This window comes from Cavia porcellus, unplaced genomic scaffold (assembly GCF_034190915.1).
Source record: "Cavia porcellus strain 051 isolate PalLab524CR breed Dunkin Hartley unplaced genomic scaffold, mCavPor4.1 scaffold_29, whole genome shotgun sequence".
Taxonomy (NCBI): domain Eukaryota; kingdom Metazoa; phylum Chordata; class Mammalia; order Rodentia; family Caviidae; genus Cavia; species Cavia porcellus.
In genome coordinates, this window is record NW_026947512.1 from 1,757,109 (window position 1) to 1,780,848 (window position 23,740).

Consider the following 23,740-nt stretch of genomic DNA (forward strand, 5'->3'; position numbering starts at 1 on the left):
GAAAAGCTCTTGGGGTGGGGCAGAGAAAACCTGGAGGGAGCAGAGGGAGAAGAGCTCAGAGAGGAAGCTTTGCCTAGGTCGGGGTAACCTTTGTGACCTTTTCTCTAACGGGGGACAAGTTAGCAGGTTATCATAACTACCGAGGTGAGAAAGGACAGCTCTGGAGGGCCTTAGAATTGGTAGGAGACAGACCATATTTTGAAGTTAGACTTGACAAAATTCACGGATGGATTAGAGTGTAGGGTGGGAGGGCCCCTTTGAGGCATGAGCGATATTTGTGTTATTAATCTCAGAGGCAGGGATGGGGAATGCTCAAAGGGCTCAAGCCTTTTTTGGCGTGTACAGACAATTTGACCTTGAGGTTAAGTCAATAGCATTTGCTGACTTCTAAGCATAGGGTGAAATCTGGGGCGACCCCTCTGCTTCAGCTGCTCTTGGTCGAGACAGGCTGACAATCTAAACAGTGGTTATGGGAGAAGGACAAATGTCGGCCCATCTCATTCCAGTTTGTTAGGGAGAGGAACAGAACCTGAAGGCATGAAGGCGGTTTTCCATCGCGTCCGGTGTATGGTGGGGTCCAATCTTGGTGACCCCCTGCCCCACCCCACCCCACCTCGCGTTTCTCTCTCTTTGGCCTTTTGTTTCTTATCCTTTCCTTGGCCCAACTTCTTGGCGGCAGGATGGCATAGCTCACCAGTGATTCTCATACTTTAGCGGGGTATGGATTTTCCCAAGAGGGTCTTTGAAAACAGACTGCCCCCCCCATTTCTAATTGGGGCGCAGTGTGTGGGGGAGAGCCTCAAGATGTTTCATTTCTAATAGGTTCTCAGGCTGTGCTTGACGACTAGTTCTTCTGTAGGAAGATGTGAAAAACAATGGGATTAAAAAATAAATGTAGAAATTTTATTAATACATGTTTTCAGTACATAATGGTTACATTCATGGTGGGGAGTTGGGACATGAGCATAACACATCTGAATTTTACTTTTGACTTCTTCTCCCTCCCTGCTCTCTGCATCAGCAATGGGCTTCTGACGCCCACCTAAGCTTTACAGCCACCTGGCAAACGGACCAGTTTCTCCAAGTTTCTTGGCTTCCCCACAACTGGTGCAAAGCAGAAGTGCGGGAGGAGAAGGAGCGGGAGGGCCCGGGGCGCAGAGCGGAGAGGCGGGAGGCAACCCCGGGCCGGCCCCCAGAGCCTCGGCGGCGGCGGACGCGGGCCGGGAGGAGGCGCCCTAGCAGGCGACGCCTCTCGAGGAAGTTTGCCCTTTAATTACGGAGCGGGGTTCCCGGGTCGCTCAGCCTTCGGGAGCGAGCGACCGGGAGTGCAGCGCGGTCAGTCCTACCCGGCGGCTCCGCGCACTCCGCACCGCGGCCATGGGCGGCTCGGCCTCCAGCCAGCTGGACGAGGGCAAGTGCACCTACATCCGAGGTACGCCTGCGGCGCGCGGGGTCCCCGCCGGGCCGCCCCGCCCTGGCCCTGGGCGCGTGGGTGCGGGCTCCGTGCTCCCCCGGCTCCACCTGCAAGGCGCGGAGGTTGGGGCTCGGCCCCGCGCTGCAAGCTTTCTTTTGTAGACCCGGGAGCAGACGCGGGGAGCTGGAGTCTGGGAGGGGGGCGTGGAGGGCGGGTCTGGGGGGCCCTGGAGGGTTAGGCTTAGGCGTAGGTGTGGGAAGCGCCGCAGGATGCTTGGAGCCTGCAAGTGCAGGTCCTGGGTGGGAGCAGCGACCTCGCCGGCTCTGCTCACCCGCCCGGGCGTGCGTTCGGCTTCCTCCCCAAAACACCTCGGCTTCGGCTACTTGGCTGGGGACTTAAGTTCTGAGCAGTTTTTTGTTTTTTGTTTTTTGTTTTCTTCTTCTTCTTCTTCTTCTTCTTCTTCTTCTTCTTCTTCTTCTTCTTCTTCTTCTTCTTCTTCTTCTTCTTCTTCTTCTTCTTTTTTCAAAGAGAACAGTGGGGGATATCCCTTGTTTCCAGAGCGTTCCCAGGGGATTCCCGCGCTATAGAGCGGAATTTCCCTCCGGGAAGTGTTAGCCTGGTTACGGTGTGGAACTCAGCTTCACTTTTTGCTCCTGTCACTTGCGGGATAGTTTCATCAGACTCAGAAAAGGCTGTGCCTACGTTTCCAGGCTGCGTGGTCCTCTTCCCTCTCCAGGGCCCTGGGGTGCGGTGGAGGGAGCAAAAGAGGAACTCTGGTATGTTTTGTAATAGTCCTGGGTTACAGATGGAGAGAAACTTCAGTTTTAGGAGATCAACAGAGATAGAGTTACTCAGTGAAGATTTAGAGGCAGAACAAAAACATCAAATTGAACGGAAACTGCAAGAAGTCATGACTCTTTATCTCTCGGTGGATTTCTAACCTGAAACTTACCTTCACCACTACCTAACATTTGATTATCTTGTGAATTCAGTGTGTGTGTGGCTTCCTCCCCTCCATGCCGCTGGTTTCAGAAACCTTTTAAGTTAGATATTAAGCTAGTTTACTCTAATTCTTTGAAGAGATAGTTACCCCTAATACACTTTTGTAGATCTTAGATTTTTTTTTTTTTTCGTCATTTTCCTTTTTATCGGTACCGGGATCAAACTCACGACTGCCCGCTTGCAAGGCAGGCCCTTATGCCGCTGAGCTAAATCCCCAGCCCCTCAATGTTAGATCTTAAGAGGTCAGCGTTTGTTTGGTGTCTTCATTCCATATTTGTTTTCAGTCACTATAGTATTTAAAACTTTTTAAAGGATATTAAGTCAGGGCACTTGAAAGGCAATGTATTATAATTGATTTTCCAGATTCCTGCTTTTGTTCTTCTAAAGGTAAAGACCATCAGTAACTCATACCGGTAGGGGACAGAATTTGTGCATGCATTCCCTTGGTGCTTATTAAAAGGAGAAAAAGATGGATGTTTTATTTTGTTAAGCAAACCTGCCTTCGTCTCAAGGTTTTTGCTGTGGTGGCAGACACCTGTAATCCCAGCATTTAGGAGGCTGAGGCAGAAGGATTGCTGTGAGTTTGAGGCCAGCCTCATCTACATAGTGACTTCAAGGTCAGTTTGAACTGCATAGTGTAACCCTGTCTCAAAACAAACATCCCCCAAACCCCCAAAAAACCAAATAACAAAAGAAAACAAAATACTCCCCTCCCAAAACAAACAAATGGAAAGAGAACTTATCTCTTCTTAATATTTGGATGGACACTTTTTAGGTATGTGTCATGGGAGAGGGAAGAGAAGAGTTAAAGTTAAAATACCTCCAGGAAAAATGAGACATTGCTTCATGTGAGAGCAGTAGTCTTGCCAAAAGAGAAAAGAACCTTGGAAAAATGCATAGTGTTGTGAATTGTTCGTGCATGAGCAAATGATGATCATGAGACTGTGATTTCAAACCTCAGGCTCCTGAATAAAATCGTAACCCTGCCTTTACCTCTGTGTTCATCTTTTAGACTATATTTTTTTCTTAAGTTTTAATTGTAAGCAAAACTATTGGAGGTATGATGACAAAGTTTAAATTCAGTTTTTTGATCTATTTCTCATAAGTGAAAGATGGGTTCAAAAATTTCTGTAGCAAAGCTGGGCGTGGTGGCTCACGCCTGTAATCCCAGCACTCAGGAGGTTGAGGCAGGAGGATTGTTGTGAGTTTGAGACCAGCCTCGGCTACAAAGTGAGCTCAAGGCCAGCCTGAATTGCCTAGAGAGACCCTGTCTCAAAAAGACCAAAACAAAACAAAAAACTTTGGTAGCAGAGGCAGCAACTCTCTTTTGAATTTGATACACTTTGCTAACATGGAAAATAACTAGTTGGTAAACTTTGACATTTTAAAGCTTTATTTTGGATGTGATTTAAGTAACTATCCTTCCAGTATGTTAATTACTCAATCAACACTTTTAGATGAATCATTTATTTGTTATTTATTTATTTTTTGGTTAGATGAATCATTTAACAGCTGCCATTTGGTTTGTATGCCTCAAAATTTTGAGTTAATCATGATCTGTGTCACATGGCTGTGTTGAAAATATGCTGTTTCTTGGCGTGTCATCAATCTGTAGATAAAGAAATATCAGATACATTATAAAGCGATAGTTATGTTTCTTGTTGCTGAGACAAAATACCTGACACCCAAAGTTAAAGGGGGAGAGATTTATTTAGCTCACAGTAGACTTTTCAGTTCAGAGTTGGCCTGCTCCAAAGAAGGATGGCTTTGCAAGGTAGAACAGTTCATGATGGCCAGAAAGTAGCCAAGCAAACAAGAGGCCTTTAGGTCTTGCTGCCCCTTTTGTACTTTATCTAGGCTACTAGGATTAGGGCAGTGCTATACCAATCAATGGGCTGACTTAGTGACCACACTCTCTTAATACCAGTGTCACATACACTAGATTCAGCCACCTCTGAAAAAACCCCATGTAAGACTGTAAGGCTTTGGGGGACATTTAGACACAAACCAAGACATTCTTCCCCTGGTGCCCTAAAGGCTCATGTACATTCCTTTACAAAAAAGATGTAAGTTGGTCTTCTAATAGTTATTGCTAAAAAGTCTAAGTCTCATGTCTTCTCTGAGATTAAAGGGAAACTTTTAGCTGTATGTCTGTCTGTACAAATGAAAAGACCGTTAAACACTTCCACAGTGGTACAAGATAAACATTTCCATTCCAAAAGTTACAAACAAGGGATAGCAAGGAATGGGAACAAAGCAAGACCAATCCAGCAGGGCAAAGATTAAATCCCATAGCTCCACTTCCAGCGTCCCTGGCAATCTTTGGCAAGTTGTGAACTCCAAGGGGCTTGGATGGCTCTGCCCATATGGTACTTCTTGTGGTTGTAGCTCCTGTGGCTTCTGTCTTGGACTGGTTCTGCGCCCTCCTTGCAGTTTTTCTCAGACAATTGATGTTCCTGGTTTCTGCAGATTTCAGAGTTTTCCAGGCTCCTTTGGCTTTACACTCACAGCTTCACACATTAACCTCTCACTGGAACATTACTTGGTTTCTCAGGTCTTCTAAAATATGGGTGAAAGCCTTCTTGATCTCATAACTGCATGAATCTAAAACCAGTACCACATGGATGATGCCAGGGTCTGCCACCAGCTGGAGCAGTAGCCAGACTTTCTTTTTTCTTGGCTAGAGTGGTTAAGTGTCTGGAATGCTGACCACTCTGAACCTAGTCCTGAGAAACAAATTCTGTAGGCTGCCACCATTCTGGAATGTAGTGCTCTGGGGTTTTCTTCTCAAGGAAGTCTTTTACTTTTGCAATTTTGAGGCCAAAGAGGATGGAGTTTTGCTGCTTCTTGTGATGCCCTTGGGCATCTTTTCTATTCTACTGTTCCTTCTTAGCAATCAAGATCTCCTCTGCTCTGTTTTTGCAGTCCACAGCTTTACTAGAGCTTTTCTGGCCAAACTCAAAACATTTTTATTCATTCTGTTGGGGTCTTCGCTCTTGATTCTCAAAGTAAATCTGGCTAAAAGCCCCCAACAGTAGCCATGCCACTGCCTCAACATTCAACTGCTTTGAAATTTCATCTGCCAGATTAATTAGTTCACTGCCTTAATAACAGGAGAGTCTCTGGACACTAACAGAATGCAGACAAACTTTCTGCCAAGGTATGATATGCATCATCTAGAGTGTAACAACCACTGTAGTTCTTCCCAGTAGAAACCTCCTGAACCTGGTTTTTACCAGCAGAATTCCTAGATCAGCCTTCTGGTCTTCTGAACTCTAACCAGAATCTCCTATCAAGTACTGCCTAAGGAACTCCAACTCTACTTTTTCAGCTGGCAAAACTGAATCTTTCCAAACTCTTCCCTCAAGCCATTCCCAAAGATTCTTAAACCATGTGATCAGGTATGATCACAGCAATGACTCCACTTCCCTGGTACCAAATTCTTAGTGACTTTTCTCATTACTGGGAAGAAAAACCCAACACACAAAGTGAAAGGAGGAAAAGTTTATTCAGCTTACAGTTTGTAGATGTTTCAGTTTGGAATCTGCCGGCTCCAAGGCAGGATGGCTTTCCTGAGGAGCAGTTTGTTAACCAGAAAGTAGCAAAACAAACAAGAACTCTTATTGGCTTTGCCCCTATGGTACTTTTTATACTCTGTCTGGGCTACTAGAACTAGGGCAGTGCCACACCAATCAGTGGACTGATTCTGTAATCACACCCCCTTAATCCTAGTGGCATACACTCTAGGTTCAGCCACCTCTGAAAAAGCCCCACCTAAAACCGTACTTTGGGGGACCATCTAAACACAAAGGCTTTGGGGGACCATCTAAACACAAACTGTAATAAGAAATCACTTTTTAAAGGAGTTAAATTTGAAGATTGTAATCACATTCATATTTCTTTGAAGGTAATCAAGTTTTAGGACTGTTTCTAGAGGACTTTTTAATAACTTCCAAGGATAAGTGCTTCTATTAATAAACGGTACTGAGACTAACTTGCAACTATATCATTTTACCTTTTAGTGATGCTTTTAACATCAATCTCAAAAGATTTTCCTTTAATGAGAAAGAAAGCTCATATGATCCAGGCATCAAAAGGTCAATTTAAGGTGTTCTCTTTCTTTTACACCTTTTTTTGTTTTTCGTTTAAAACATTTGGCATGGCTAAAATTGACCTTTAGTTAAGCACACACACACACACACACACACACACACACACACACACATAATGTGTTTTCTTCTTCTTTTTTTTTTTAAATTTTATTTAAGGAGAAAAAAAAAGCAGAGAAAGGGTACAAGTTATACAGATTTACAGAAAAAAATAAACAGGAAATCACTAGTTAATGGATTACATATTGTCATCGTAGAAATAATTGTTCAAGTCACAATTAAAGCTTGTAAAGTGGACATTCCAACAGTGAAACTGCAAACAGTTCTGTTCAATGATCCAACAAAACTCAGTGGTATCATTATCTATCTTATACACTTAAATATACATGCAGTTACATCATTTAGAGCACTTTCTTTTCCTCTCTTTTGTACAATGACAATTACACATTTTGGGTTTTGTTGCTCCCACAGTTCTTCTTACTTTTTTGGAAGGGAGTAGAACCAAATGTGACATAACAGAACAGAGTCAATCAAATCAAAAGGGTGGATATAATAGATAATGTAAAAGCATAATACAAGGTGATCAACAATGGTTACCATAATGCCTCCCGCTATCTCTAATAGAATTGCCTATATCATCAGTTATAATAAAATTGAACAAAACAGTAAGGAATAAAACCGACAAAACCAAAGCATTGGAGACATTATAGGTCTTCAAAAGTAGATAATAGTCAACGAGAATGGGCGTTATAATGAATCTCACTATCTTCACAGCTGTTGCTTAAACTTTCGAACCTGGTACTATCAAGCAAAACAGAATAGGGGGACATCAGTCAAAAACAAGATGGTGAGAGTAATACAGGGCTTTAAATCAAGATAATGGAAAGTCAAAGTGGGTTACTATAATATATCCTGCTATTTTTTATTTATTTTTCCCTTAATTAAAAGGATAAAAATAAAAAAGTAAATAATGAAGTAGAGATTGAGATAAAAGAGGGCATAACAGCAAAACAGCGCAGATCAAAACATAACCATTTAAGCAGAATAGTGTTTCACCACAAGATAATCCTGACATAAAAGTAGTTATCATATTGTCTCTTTCCTTGAAATCTTTGAGTATAACTTCATATACTGTAGCATCAAATATATCAAAACAATGTAAAACCATTCAAGAGAATGACAGCATTACAGGGTATTTAGAATCAACCAACAGAAAACGAACAATGGTTTCTGTATAATCTCCTTGTCTTTAAAAGTTTTTGCTTATACTATCATACATAATAAAATCCAATAAGATACAACCTGTTTAGACCAATGGAGACAGAAGAACATAAGCTTGATGAGACTTCAAAACAAGATGATACTAAATCAGCATTACCTATTAAGATGTCATTTTCTCCAAAATAGCTGTTCCTATCATCCAATCTTCTCTGCCTCATTTCTGTTGAGCTCTTTTTCTGTCATTAGTTGTCAGTTTGTCTTCTTCATTTTGTTTTCTGCTCCATTCATTGTGGCCTCTCTGCCACTATTTCTGGATTCTTTGTATTTTTCTTTTTTAGAATATCCTGTTGTATTGTCTGTAGAGTTGAATTGGTGGTTGCATATTCCCCTAGTTCCTCTTTATCCTGGAAGCACCTTGTTTTTCCATCAATTTCCAGGGATAGTTGTGCAGGATATATCAATATTGGCTGGAGATTATTATCTTTCAAAGCTTGAATTATTTCCCCCCACGCTCTTCGTGATTTGATGGTTTGTGCAGAGAAATCTGCTGTGATTCTGATGGGTGTTCCCTTGTAAGTGGTCTGTTTCTTGTCTCTGATAGCTTTTAATATTCTGTTCTTGTATTGAATTTCTGGAATTTTAATTATTATATGCCTGGGTGTTGCTCTGTTTGGGTTGTAGGTGGCTGGGGTCCTGTATGCTTCATACAACTGAGTATCTTTACCTTTTGCTAAATTAGGAAAATTCTCCTGGATTATTTCTGTGAGTAGCTTTTGTAGTTCATTTGTTTGTGTCCCTACTTCTTCTTTTATGTTCTTAATTCTTAAGTTATGGGTCCTCTTATCATCTTCTAGTCTTTGTATTATTGCTGTTTGTTTCTTTGTTACTTTTAAGAAGTTTTTCATTTCATTCTCCCATATTACAAATCTGCCCTCCAGTTCAGATAGTCTGTCCTTGGTTGTGTTTTCTTTTTTTAGCACAATTTTGTTTCCTTTTAATATTTTCTGTTGAATTTTTAATAAATCAAAAAGAAAACAGGGCTGGGGATTTAGCTCATCAGCATAAGTGCCTACCTGGCTGAGTTTGATCCCTGGTACCAACCCCCCCCCCAAAAAAAAAACCCCAAACAAACACAAAGCAAACTGGAAACTCTCCCATGTAAGAAGCTCTGTAGAAGCTGTAAAAGAACTGGAACATTAGGGCTGCAGCAGAGAGTAGGGGTACCACAGATCCTGAGTGGAGCTGGTAGACATTTTTAGGTCTACTAGTAGCAAATAGGAAGACTGCTTTTTCTCTTCTAGGCCTGATGGCCGCAAATAGGAAAATTGCTCTTTCCTTAGATTCACAATTGCTAGAGTCAATCATAGGCTGCAAAAGGCATAGGTACTTCCTCTGAACTCATCAATGATTATAAAATAAAAATGGATTTTATCTTAGAAGCCACATGTGCTACTTTGAGGGGAGTGCTGTTGTGTTCATAGTAAGTGTTAACTTAGGTGACTGTGTGCTGATAACACGTGGCCATTTCCTCATGGCCAAGCTGGAGAATGGGGAGAACTACCTGTGTGTGGTCTGCCCAGTCTAGATGTGTGGTCCACACACTCGACATTATTCAGTTTACCATTTGTTAGTGGGAGATGGACATAAGTTTTGATCTGATTTATCTGGATAATTTTGACTGTGCATTTTAGAGTCCATGTTATCTGTTTAGTAATAGCGGTACATTGTGACAAAAAAATTATACACCATTGGATGTCAACCTAACATCCTTCCTTCACTCCTCTTTCTTAATGTGATGCATGAACCGTTGTCAATCTTTTTTTGAGACAGAGCATCTTTATATAGTCCAGACTGGCCTTGAACCTGTAACCTCCTGCCTCAACCTCTCAGTGCTGGAATTATAGGCATGCTTAGCCACATTTGAGTGTTTTTAATCTTGATGAGCTGAGAGGAACTAGCTTAAAGACAAGGCGATACTTAGACCACCGCAGGGAGAAACTAGAGCTGATAGCTTGCTTGCCTTGTCCCTGGTACTTTTTGGTTTTTTTGGTCTTTTTGAGACAGGGGCTCACTATGCAGTTCAAGCTGGCCTTGAGCTTACTTTGTAGCTCAGATTGGTTCTGAACTCTCAATGATCCTCCCGTCTCAGGCTCCTAAAGGCTGGGATTACAGGCGTATGCCACCACACTCATCTTCCCTGTGTATTTCTTGCGCTGTGAGGTACTAAATCTCCTTTGAAAGTAGTATAATAAAATTTTTTTTAAAAAGTTAAAAAAAAAGAAAGTAGTAAAGATTGCTAGCTAATATAACTGTGGAGGACCAGTGGCGGCTGAAAAGATAAGACATATGAAATATAAATGACCTTTATTTTGAGAATGCAAGGAGAGACACCCCCATCCCCTGGGGCATGGCATCTCCCCCTGGTCAGTGATAACTCCGTGGAACATGTAGAGTGGAGGCATATAAGTAGCCTCAGTTTGGGGTGGACCCTAAGGAGGCATTAGGGATGCACAGGTAGCCCATTGATCTTGTTTGGCACCATAGGTAAATTCCTAGGGGTGGGGAGATAGAGCTCCTTGGTTCCACCTGAGGCTTTACCAGCTACAGTGTCCTGTGTGGGCCAAAACTCTTTCACTAGCTATCCCCTAAATCACTTTCTCCTGCAGTCTTCAACAATGGAACCTGCAAATTTTAGTTGTTCAAGTGAAATTCCATAATAAAGATATTTCCCAGCTTTCTTGCAACTTCTTGAGGTCATTTAAACTGAATTTTGAGCAATGGGATTGCTGTGTGCAGTTCCAAGAGACATTACAATGGAAGGGAGTGGTATTCTTTGTCCTGTCATGCAAACTGCTGGTTGGGTTGTGAACATGCCTGGAGCAGCCCTCTTGGACTATGAAGTACTATTTTGAGAAGGCGTTCAGGGAGACTGCAGTCAGTGGGCCGAAGAAGCCACAGTTCTGTGGGATTCACAGAGTACAACCTCTAGAACAGCGCTGGACAAATTACCTCTGGACTTTAATAAGAGAAAAACTTTTTCTTATGAAAGCCAGTGGTACTTGTGGCATTACTGTTATCTACAGGCAAACTTTATGCTAACTAATATAATTTTCTGCTACTAATTGTGGCCCAAAGTATCCTAACAGGAACTAAATGCCACCTTATTGAATTTCTTTTAAGAAAAATTAATCTAAAGAAATTAGAAAGTGGGTACTGATTATACTATTAGTATTTGTCCCAGGTCCTAATTTATGGAAATGAATAAACTCTTTTTCTTTCTTTTTTTTTTTTTTTATTGGTACCGGGGATTGAACTCACGACTGCCTGCTTGCAAGGCAGGTCCTTATGCCGCTGAGCTAAATCCCCAGCCCCTGGAAATGAATAAACTCTTAAAATATGAGCAATTATAGCTTCTTGGTGAGAGTAGGAGAAATGGAAGAGGAGGGGAGAGGGTTCAGTATAAATAATGCACAAATGTACATTGATTATTTTAGATTCTGACTAGTGGGAATTTTGAATAAGAAACAATGCGACAGGCTGGGTTTTCCCCTGTGAATAATTACCATCTACTTGTTTGATCTTTGTGAACAGAAACCGAGACTTTGGAAATGGAAATTTCTTTAGGAAGCTACAAATCTAATGTCATGATACCATATAAAATTTTGTGAATTTAGAAGTTTTTGGATTCAGTCAAAAAAAAAAAAAATAGAAGTGGAAGACTGAGACAATAGATGTTTTCTCCATTACTTCTGGAAGAAACAGTGACCGTGTCTCTGAAAGTTCTGCTGTAAGCCTCAGAGAACCCAGAGTCTGCTGAATCAAGACTTGGTTTTGATGAAACACTTCCTTGTGTTTAACTGCAAGAGGAGAACATTACCAAATGTGCTCTCACAACTATCAAGGTGACAGTCATACGTTTTATTATTTTCTTTTGTGCTGTGGACTACTGAACTAAGCAGTAGTAATGTAGTTTTATTTTATTGTAATCTCTGGGAATGGCTGCACTGTGTTAGCAGCCAGATAGTCAACATCAGGAGTGCAATTTGTAGTAGTAATATCACTGTTAAAAAGCAAAGCCCACATAAGAACATTGTGAAATAGGAAATAAAGTTAGACATTAACATAAAAATGTAATTGAAAGGAAAACAAGAATAAAAACAATTCATCTACTACAGGCTCCTCTATTTAAGGCACTTTGGTAAACAATTGGACACAAAGGCTAACATTTTAACAGTTTCAAACTAAAACATACTCCCTCCCACAACCAAACAAAACCCAAAATGCAGTACAGGTTTTGTTCTTTGAAACTGGAAAATTCATTTTAAAGAGAGACCAGCAAATTGGTGCCAATAAGAAATGGAAGGCAGCTTTATTTAAAAATTCCTTTTTGGGGGGATTTACTGTTTAATTTTTCTTAGTTAGAGATATGAAAGCAATTAATTCATTTCTACAAATTGCAAGGAAGACCCAAAGCATTTTACATTCCTGGGCTGGTGTCATGTGGTACAAGTCTATCTGATTAGAAGTGAGCTCTTTTTGCTAGGGACCTAAAAGTGATTTTTTAAAAAGTCAAGTCTGAAGGAATTTTGGAAGAAAAATAAGTATCTCTATGCCAAACCATGTGTATAATTTTTCTTTTTTCCTTTTTAAAAACTACTTTTTATTTTAAAATAACACATGGGTTATGTGTATAACTTAGTGAGTCATTTTAAGGCAAAAGCTTTTGTTTACATCACCTGGGAGAAGAAATATGAGGAACCTCACTGGCCGTGATAGAAACCTCCATATGCCCACCCCAATTCCAGACCCATTTGTCCCTCTAGAATAACCACTATTTTCAGTTACTTGTTATTGCCCAACAAATTACTTCAATGGTACTGGCTCTTACATACTTATTTGCTCACAGTTCTGCTATCTGGACCCACCAGGTGGTTATACTACTTACTTTGCTGGTGGTCATTCCTGTAGTTGCATGCAGCTACTGAATCAGGTGGATCCAACTGAGAAGGCTTTCTTTCTCTGGGGGCTTTTCTACTGATCGGTCCAGTAGATTACCAGGTGTTTTACATAGTGGGTCAGAGTTTACAAGAACTCCAAAGCTTCTAGAAACTTCTAGGACCTCTTAGAGCTAGGTCTGGAGGAGCACATTCCTCTGCCACATTCTGTTGGTTAAAGTCAGCCTCAGGGATAGTCCAAATTCCAGAGGAAAGGACTACACGCAAGCATGAGGGCCCGGAGGTGCGGTTATTCAGGGGCTACTGCAGTCATGGGTTACTATACTAGTAATCCTAGATTTTATAATGGCTTACTCTTACTTCCTGTGCATTTTAAAACATTAAAATCTTTTTTTATATCTGTTTTTCTTTATTTTAAAAAGCAATACAAAAGGATAGAAATGATAATAATTTTTAAAAAATAGGAAATTAACACTAGTTAACATATTGCATATTGTTATCTTAGAAGTAGTTGTTCAGGTTACAAGATCTAGGCACAAAAATGATCAAACAATCAAACAATGACAGCACAAACTGTTTTTGATGAACTAACAAGAGTTTAGTACTATAGTTATCTATCTTGCATACATATACATACATGCATTTATATATGTATACCTACATACATGTAATCTTTTCCTTTCTTTTTTCTTTTCTCCTATCCCAGTTGCTCTTTCCTTTTGAGCACTTTCTTTCCCTTTCATTATTACAATATCTATTGTACCTTTTGGATCTTACTACTTTTTCAGTTTTTTACTTTTTTATACTAGGAAGACAATATGATATTTATAAATGTGAGTTTGATTTATTTCACTTATGAGTATGGTCTCAGGTTGCCTCCATTTCCATATAAAAGCCTCAAGATTATCTTTTTATAACTAAGTAATATTCTATTGTATAAAAATACCTCATCTTTTTTATCCATTTTGTGGTTGATGGGCATTTGGTGTAATGATGCCCATTTTGATGGGCATTTGTAATAGATTTACCTATTACAAATTGTGCTGCTATAAACATGGGTGCACATATATTACTGTGGCATGACATTTTCAATTTTTCTGGGAAAATACTCAGAAGAGGAATAGCTGGATTAAGTGGGACTTTCAATTTTAGTTTTTTGAGGAATCTCTACACTGATTTCCACACAGTCTATACTTTCACTATCAGGGGAGAAGTGTTCCTTTTTCCCCACAGCTCTGCTAACATTTGTTATCAGTTAATCCTAATGACACCCATTCTTTTTGGAGTGAGATGAAATCTTAATGTTATCTGAATTTGAATTTCTCAAATGACTAGTGATGTTAAACATTTATTCATGTGTTTATTTGTCGCTTGTATTGCTTTATCTGAGAACTGTGTGTTCATCTCAGATGCCCATTTTTGGAGAGGGTCTTTGAATTTGGGGGGCTTGATGTTTTTCAGTTCTTTATATGTTCCATTTTCTGACATCCTCTTCAGTCTTCTTTTTTAGAGTACTATAGTTTTCAACATATAGATCTTTTACATCTTTTATTAGGTTGATTCCTAAGTATGTCATTTTTTTAATGCTTTGTGAAGGAGTTCATAATTTTTCTCTCAGTGAGTTTTTAAATGCTATAGTCTTATGGATCAAAAAAGCAAAACAAAGACAATACCCCATCTTTCAAGTCTTTTTAAATTTTTTAAAAATTTTATTTAAGGAGAAAAAGAAAAAAACAGAAGAAGGGTACGAGTTATACAGAATTTCAAAAAAAATAAACAGTAGGGAATCACTAGTTAATAGGCTACATATTGTCAACTTAGAAATAGTTGTTCAAGTTACAAAATTAAAGCATATAAAATGGACATTCAAACAGTGAGACTGCAGACAGTTCTGTTCAATGATCCAACAAAAACTCAGTAATATGGTTATCTATCTTATACCCTTAAATATACATGTAGTTATATCCTTTAGAGCACTTTCTTTTCCTCTCTTTTGTACAATGACAATTACACATTTTGGGTTTTATTACTCCCACAGTTTTTATTACTTTCTTTTTGAAGCGAATAAAACCAAACACGACATAACAAAACAAAGTCAGTCAAATCAAAAGGATGGACATAGTACATAATGTAAAAACAGAATACATGGTGATCAACAATAGTTACCATAATGCCTCTTGCTATCTTAAAAAGAATTGCCTATAACATCAGTTAAAACATAATTGAACAAAACAGTAAAGAACAAAACCAATAAAGTCAAAATATTGGAGACATTACAGGACTTCAAAAGAAGATAATAGTCAAACCAGAATGGGCATCATAATGAATCTTATTGTCTTCACAGTTGTTGCCTATACTCTCAAACTTGGTACTATCAAGCAAAACAGAATAGAGTAAAATATGTCAAAATAAGATGGTGAGAACAACACAGGATTTCAAATCAAGTTAATAGGAAATCAAAGTGGGTTACTATAATATATCCTGCTATTTTTTATTTATTTTTTCCTTTATTTAAAAAGATAAACATAAAAAATAAATAATAAAAAAGGAGATTGAGATAAAAGAGGACATAACAACAAAACAGCACAGGTCAGAACATAACCATTTAAGCAAAATAGTGTTTCACCACAAGATATCCCGACATAAAAGTAGTTACCATAGTGTCTCTTTCCTTGAAATCTTTGAGTATAACTTTGTATACTGTAGCATCAAACATATCAAGACAATGTAAAACCATTCAAGAGAATAACAGTATTACAGGGTACTTAGAACCAACTAGTAGAAAATGAACCACTGTTTTTGTATTATCTCCTTATCTATAAAAGTTTTGTTTATATTATCACTTATAAAAAATCCAATAAGATACAACATGTTAAGACCGATGGAGACAGAAGAACAAAAGCTTGATGGGACTTCAAAACAAGATGATATTAAATCAACACTAGCTATTATGATGTCTTGTTTTCTCCAAAATAGCTGTTCCTAACATCCAACCTTCTCTGCCTCATTTCTGTTGAGCTCTTTTTCTGTCATTAGTTGTCAGTTTGTCTTCTTCATTTCACTTTCTGCTCCATTCATTGTGGCCTCTCTGCCACTGTTTCTGCAATCTTGGTATTTTTCTCTTTTAAATATCCTGCAGTATTCTCTGTAGAGTTGAATTGGTGGCTGCAAATTCTCCTAGTTTCTCTTTATCCTGGAAGCACCTTGTTTCTCCATCAATTTCTAGGGACAGTTGTGCAGAATATATCAATCTTGGCTGGAGGTTATTGTCTTTCAAAGCTTGAATTATTTCCCCCAATGCTCTTCATGATTTGATGCTTTGTGCTGAGAAGTCTGCTGTAATTCTGATGGGTGTTCTCTTGTAAGTGATCTGTTTCTTGTCTCTGATGGCATTTAATATTCTGTTCTTATATTGGATTTCTGGAATTTTGATTATTATATGCTTGGTGTAGCTCTGTTTGGGTTGTAGGTGGCTGGGGTCCTGTATGCCTCATACATCTGAGTATCTTTACCTTTTCCCATATTAGGAAAGTTTTCCTTGATTATTTCTGTGAATAGCCTTACAGTTCATTTGTTTGTATCCCTGCTTATTCCTACATTCTTAATTCTTAAGTTATAGATCCTCTTGTCATCTTCTAGCCTTTGTATTGTTACTGCTTGTTTCCTTGTTATTTTTAAGAAGTTTTTCATTTCATGCTCCCACATTACAAATCTGTCCTCCAGTTCAGATAATCTATCCTTAGTTTCTTTCAAGCTGTTATGCCAGCTTTCAATAGAGTTTTTAGTTTCCTGGTAACCTCTTTGAACCTGCTTCATGTATTCTATGTTTTCTCTATTTTCTCCATCAAACAACTCTCCGCTTTTTTTCTGTTCTTCCATTCCACTGTCTGGTTTTTCTTGGGAGGTGCTTAGCATTTCTTTAACTATTCTACTTATATCTTGCTTTACTTGGTTAAATACTTCACTTTTGAACTTGTCTATGAGGTCCCGGAGATATTGCTGTGTGTCTATTGGTGCCGTGTTTGATATTGCATGTTTTCTGTCCTCATTCATCTTTACATTTACCTTTCTTGGATCAGTGTTCTCAGGGTTGGGAATTGAGGACCCTTTCTTGTTGCTCCCTCTTCCCATACTTTTTGTTCCTTCCATACAAGCATATATAGGAGGCCCAGTTTCTTTCTTTGTGGGTTACAGTTTGTTTGAATCACACTGGCTAGGTGTTCCCACCCACTGCAGTGTACTAGGGAGACACAGACCTGGGTAGCCTATGCTACCCTCCACATCAGTCAACCTGCTGAAGGCTTCACTGCATTAGGGTACACTGCCAGGTGCAGGGACCTGGTTTGGCCTAGCCTACTGGGTCTTAGTCAGTGGCATCACCCAGGTCAAGTGCTCCCCACCAATCCCGCTTGAGAGGGGAATATGTGACTGAAGTCACTGCAGCGTCCTGTTCCGTCTAGTCTGCCTGTTCCCAGAATGTCCTCTGTTTGAGCCTCATAGTCTATGGAAGAGTCCCCATTCCTCTCACTCACTGCAGGTCTATGCAGGGCTCCCTGCCAGCTCTGCTCTCAATTCAGTTCGCTGATTCCCGCTCTCAGAGCTTTCATTTCTCTATCCCTGCTGTGCCAATTCAGATGCAGCAGTGGTGGCAGGAAATTCAAGCTGCGGTTTCCAGAGGTGCAGGTTCCAACTTCGGCACTGAGACTTTAGTTGTTCTAGTCGTAGCACTGGGATTGCATTTCTAGTTGGTTTCTCTCAACGTAGTTCGTTCCTGGGTTGGCAGGGTATATCTCCTCCTGCTTAGGTCTCCCCATGCCGCACCATTCCTGGAATCTAAGCTGGCTATCTCAGAGCCTCCATAGCTGCTCTTATCTATCTGCCATGTTCTCCTGGAAGTGCTCAAGTCTTTTTTAATTTTAATGTACAGATTTCCCATGCATCTCTTTTACTTTCATATTATCTATTGAGGGATCTGGGTTGACAGATGAAATTTTTTAGTTTGGAATTCATGATGTAGTTCTGCTTGATCACTCAAAATTCAATTTAGTCAAAATGATAGATGGTACTGTGTTCTTCATTTGATGGTATATTGTATGTGGTTGTCATTCCTTTTGTGATTTTAGCAGCCAAATGTGTTTATTGACAGGATTCATTAATTCATTGGGGATTAGAAAGTTATTCTTCAAGCCTCGTAAAAGAGCAAAGAAACCTTGTCCAGCTCCCTTTCTAGAAGACTTCTCCAATCTCTCAATGATCAAAATTAAATCACACATTCTTTTCTAGACCACCACTGACAAAAATATGAAATGATCATGATTGGGTTAGATTGGTCAAGATTTACCTCTTGTGAGGTGCAGTGGTGCATAACTATAATCCCAGCTACTTGGGTGCTGAGACGGAAGGGTCAGAAGTTTGAAGACACACAGGACATCTTAGGGAGACTCAGTCTTGAAATAAAAAATAAGGGTTGGGATGTAGTTCAGTGGCATTATGCCTCTGGATTCACTTCTTAGTACCACACCACACTCACATGTGCACACACACACACCCCTGAGAGTGAATGTACAGACTCACTTCCAATATTTTCAAGAGATGTAAGAGAGGTGTAGAGCAGCCATAGAGAAATGAGTGTGCACAGAGCTGTTGAAGCACAGAGGCTGGTCTGGGACTGGGGCAGAGGAGCAGATTCAATGCAAAGAAAAGAAAAATCGTGGAGAGAGTCAATGCAGAAATGAAGGAAAATCATGAATTTCCTCTTAAAAAGGACATTGTTAATAGTGGTCCTGTTTTCTTCACTCTGGGGCTAACACAGAACAAGTAACAGTTTCTATGATTAGCTCAAAGAATTCAGAGACTTTCCAAATTTGGATTGAATGTGTTTGTTTAAAGAATTATTTCCTATGTAAGTCATACTGAATGTGTTAGATGAATATGTCTAAATAATTGCCCAAGCAAAGTTGACACAAGCTTAGAGTAAAGATAAATTTTATTAGCAACAATAGCAAATGTGTAATATCTGGAACATAAATATTTAAAGTGATTGTGTTGTAGAGAAAGATTTAATGAGTAACAATAATTGGAATGTACTGTTAAAACTTAAAGTAAATAAGAATTCTGGAATATAACTAAGACCGGTGTAAATCAACTAAGTTGTCAATTCTTAATTAAAAATAACTTAGTCTTAGGAGGGATAATAATCAGAGTGAAAGCTATTTTATTGAGTGTTTACTATGTGTCAGCAAGTTAGTGTCTCAAAGTAAAGAGAAAAGGATAATTCCAGATATTCTAAATTTTTCTTCCAAAAATTCCACATTCATGTAACTTTTTCTTTAGTGGAAAGGAGTGTCAGTTTGATAGGATCTGAGCTGTGTCTTAGTTCTTTAAATGAGCCAAATCTATAATTTATCCCTTCACTAAACCTTTGATTTCATATCTCAGTTCTAAATGATTCTGGTTATTTTTTGAAGTGAACATGGATGAGATGGTAAATTATAAATAGCGTGATCCGTCAATTAAAATTTATCATTTAGCAAAACATACTATGACATTTATCAGTAGGCAAGCGTGGCAATGCAGGGTATTTTAACTTTAAAGAAAATGATCCCTTAGGCCACTTCTTCATTATGTAGGAAAATATTTATATTTCAGTAACAAGGCACAAAAAGATAATGGCACTTGCAAATTTGAAATCTCCTGAAGGCAGTCTCCAAAGACTTGCTGAATTGGAAGCTGGATTTTCTGTTGCTTTTGTGTCTGGACCTTCAGTTTCTCATATGCAAAGTGAGCACAGCAGTAGTGCCTCAGCATTGAGATAAAAAAAGTTCAGAAATGAATAATGTAATGTGAATCCCAGGTTTCCCAGTTCTGCTATTATGCTAATCAAACTGTTTTTACTGTCAGTAATGGCATCAGGCCTACACTGAGTAAATAATTGGCTTTCACATACTGCCAAATAATACCTATTTCGCACATTTGTTCTGTAGACTAATTAATGTTTGAGTGTTTAAACACAATGCCTCTGCAGAAGCAATGCCATTATAATGTGTTGGGACACTCTAGTATTATAATTTGTACTAATTAGATTCTTTTCAACAACTTGTTAAATGTACAAATTACTGCATGTAAGGTAATCTACTTTATTTATTCATTATTAAAGAGTCAGAAACAATGGTTTAAAAAGAAATTTTTAAGTTACTTAATTTCAAGGTTCTACAACTCCTGCCCTCAAAAGACCAAAGGGTGGTAGGAAGACAGCTTTCTAAGAGCAGCCATGTGACAGTGCCCCTCCCAGGAACATGCCAGAAGCCAGCTCACACAGGTAGATGAGAGTTAGCTCTGGGCATTTCTTTCTGACAGAGTTCAGGGATATCACACTGGAACCAGCCATGGTGGGAGTCATGGTAAAAGCCTTTGAGACTCCATTTACCAGCACATTACAGTCTGTGATGCAAGGAATCCGTGGTAACCAATGGGCAGTGGCCCGAAGCCAGATTCCTGCTGTCTGTTAGTTAGATGGATTAACAGTGGAAGCAAACATCTCTCAGATCTCAGGAATCCAGGGTGATTTGGTGGGGTTTGGTGAATGAGCACAGGTATGTTTGAAAACTCAGTGTCTTTTCACCCACCTGCATTGTGCCATAGAGCGTTTGGGCAGTCTGGTGAAACCTATGAACTCCTTCTGAGAAATACATTTTTAAATGCATCAAAAATAAAAGCAAAAGATTCAACAATACCACAGAGTTAAAAAAAGAAACCAACGTATTGAAGTGCTGTTATCAAAATACTTTAAAATTTCTGTTTGTAATAAGATACGCATTCAGTGACAAGGTCTTACTTTGAGTTTAATAGTTACTGTCACATGACTAAGTGCTATTTTAAGACATGCAGCAACTGAAATGTGCAATGAAAACATTTGTGAGTTGTATTGGTGACGAAGTCACATGTAGTGCTAAATCCTACTGTGGCTTGTCTACACTCCTAGTTGAAGAAAATGCTGAATTGTAGTTGGAGGATAATACAAATATACATACTTCAATGTTTAGACCTTCTGAATTCTGTCCACTCAGCTCATTGAGGGTCCTGGGACCCCAAATTAAGGACCCCTGACCTAGTGGCACCCTTAATCTTAAGGCTACAAAGACAGGTATTGCCCATGTATTTGTAGACCAGGGCAGAGGGAGAGTGGAAGATTACATGGACATGTTTTGTGGAGCAAGACTGAAGGTGACATAAACCATTTATGCCTAACTTCCTGTTAAAAAATGAAATGTGACACAGCGTCCTTTCTGTGGGCAATTCTCTTCAAAAGTCCAACCTTTTCTTTGTTGGTCATCTCCTTCCTTTTATCACTCTGATTATGTTGAACCTAACCTTTTGATAAATAGCTTTGCTGCTTTAAGTGGATTCTCATATATTTACCTTCAGGTAAGAAAAGCTGAATCCTTTTACACTTACAGTGTCCAATACTGTAGCCATTATATACCTATTACCTGAACACTTGAAATGTGGGTAGTCCAAATTAAGGTATGCTATAGATTTGAGGATTTAGTGCAAAGATTGTATCAACCTTGAAAATGCAAATTCAAACTTTGCCAAATTTGAAATTTAGTACCAAGAAAAGAAGGTAAAATATCTTATTCATACTACTCATCAGCCATTACATGAAACCATACTACTTTGGTGTTATTGGGTTAAATACAGTATGTTAAGATGAATTTAATCAATTAAAATTTTTTAAATGTAGCTCCTAGAAGACATAAAATTACACTGGAGGTGTAATTTTCTTCTTTTACACTACTTTTATTCAATAAAGATTCGTAGATTTGTGGGACATCAAGGAATGTTAGATATTTTACCATGTACCCTAACTCTTTATTGTAATCTGAAGAGCTCTGTGACCCCCTGCCTCCCCCTCCCCGCAGCCATTGATGGCACGTATAGGACTGGAATTCCGCTCATCACTCTTAGGATACAGAGCTTGTTTTTATATAATCCACAGCATCAAACCAAACTAAACCAAGCCAAACATTTCCAAGATTAAACTTTCTAGTCCCATCCAGAATATACTCAAATTCTGAGTTATAAATAAGAACCCTGAAAATGTCAAGCCTTTTCTCCCTATCATGAGCTCTAGATTTAAACTTTAAGCATAGTTTTCCCTTGTGACAGAAGATTTGTAGGCACAAGCAGGAGACAAGTGGCTGATCCTTAGCTCCTTCTTGAACCCAGATAAAAGAAGCCCTAAACTCATTCTCCTGAGCCCCTGGTCTCTTGCAGCTTCCTTTTTTGAATGCTTTTGTTAAAAACAGAAGAAAGAAAAACTAAGTTAAGCTAAACTATCCCTTTCTTTTCCGGATTGGGTTTTGTTTTAGGGTGTGTGTGGGAGCAACATGTGGAACCCTAGTATTTAAAATGGCTACCTCTCTCTCCCAGTAAGGCAGAGAATAGCAATTGAAAAAAAAAAATGATGGGCTTCATTTTCTTTAGTTCCTCTCTTTTTGTTCTTGGCACCCACCCTGGACTCTATGGCCAAATTTAAAGAGGATGTCTGGAATCTTCCCTGACCTTTCAGCTTGAGAATAGTCCTTTCCAGGAGTTTTCTCCTCTAACCCACTCACCCTCTATCACTTACCAATTTCCCTACTGTCACATGTGGGCCATAGATAACATTTAAGATAAAGACTTAGGTAATAAGACTCTTTATTGCCAGAGAACATTTCTCCCCTCTTAAGAATTTTAAATAATATGAATGCTGTTTGAATCATGTAATTTGCTGTTGAAATTGAAGTAACAGTGACATTACTCAGCATTCTTTGGAAGAGATTATATGTCACTTGGGCTCTAGAGCTGTCCTACTTTTTCTATACTTTCAGTGAGCTCTAAAATGTTAAGATGAATCAAAGGAATGCCTCCTGACCCATGACAACTTTGGTGAGCCATTTACCAACAGGTTTTCCTGTTTGGTTTTTGTCTCCCTTCAGTGTTGTTAATTGGCACTCTGACAAGAAGCTCTGAGGCCTAGGTATTTTAGATCTTCATAGTAATAGCGTTGTGGATGTCTGAATAAGGGAACGCAAACCTGTCATGTCTCCATGGCTATTTTGTTTTTGTTTTTTGCAGTCCTGGGGATCAAATCTCATGCTTGCCAGGCAGGTGCTTATGCCACTGAGCTAAATCCCTGGCCCTGTTTTGTTTTGTTTTGAGACAGAGTCTCACTGGGTAGTTCAGGCTGGCCTCAGACTTGTAATCTTCTTGCCTGAAATACAGAAATGTAGGCATATGCCGCTACATCTGGCTTTCATATTATATATGTATTACTTTGAAATGTTTTGATAACCCAAACTCACGCAATTCCCCAGGGATATTTTAAATTTTTTTCTATTGCTAACTAAAGGCAGAAATATGTATTTATGTAAAAATAGCAGGATATATTATAGTAACCCACTTTGACTTTCCAGTATCTTGATTTAAAGCCCTGTATTACTCTCACCATCTTGTTTTTGACTGATGTCCCTCTATTCTGTTTTGCTTGATAGTACCAGGTTCAAAAGTTTAGGCAACAGCTGTGAAGATAGTGAGATTCATTATAACGCCCATTCTCGATGACTTTTATCTACTTTTGAAGACCTACAATGTCTTCAATGTTTTGCTTTTGTCAGTTTTGTTCTTTACTGTTTTGTTCAATTTTATTATAACTGATTATATAGGCAATTCTATTAGAGATAGCAGGAGGCATTATGGTACCCATTATTGATCACCTTGTATTATGCTTTTACATTATCTATTATATCCACCCTTTTGATTTGATTGACTCTGTTCTGTTATGTCACATTTGGTTCTACTCCCTTCCAAAAAAGTAAGAAGAACTGTGGGAGTAACAAAACCCAAAATGCGTAATTGTCATTGTACAAAATAGAGGAAAAGAAAGTGCTCTAAATGATATAACTGCATGTATATTTAAGTGTATAAGATAGAAAATGATATCACTGAGTTTTATTGGATCATTGAACAGAACTGTTTGCAGTCTCACTGTTGGAATG

General features: G+C 39.0%; 1 protein-coding gene across 1 annotated transcript in view; it reads left to right on the forward strand.

The window, feature by feature from the left end:
• The first annotated feature begins 1,214 nt into the window (after positions 1-1,214).
• Niban1 (niban apoptosis regulator 1) overlaps positions 1,215-23,740 on the forward strand; it is a 154,138-nt gene continuing 131,612 nt past the window's right edge. The window contains exon 1 of the mRNA XM_063240293.1: positions 1,215-1,432. Within this exon, the coding sequence (XP_063096363.1) occupies positions 1,378-1,432 (55 nt within the window). The 5' untranslated portion in view covers positions 1,215-1,377. The remainder of the gene's footprint in view (positions 1,433-23,740) is intronic.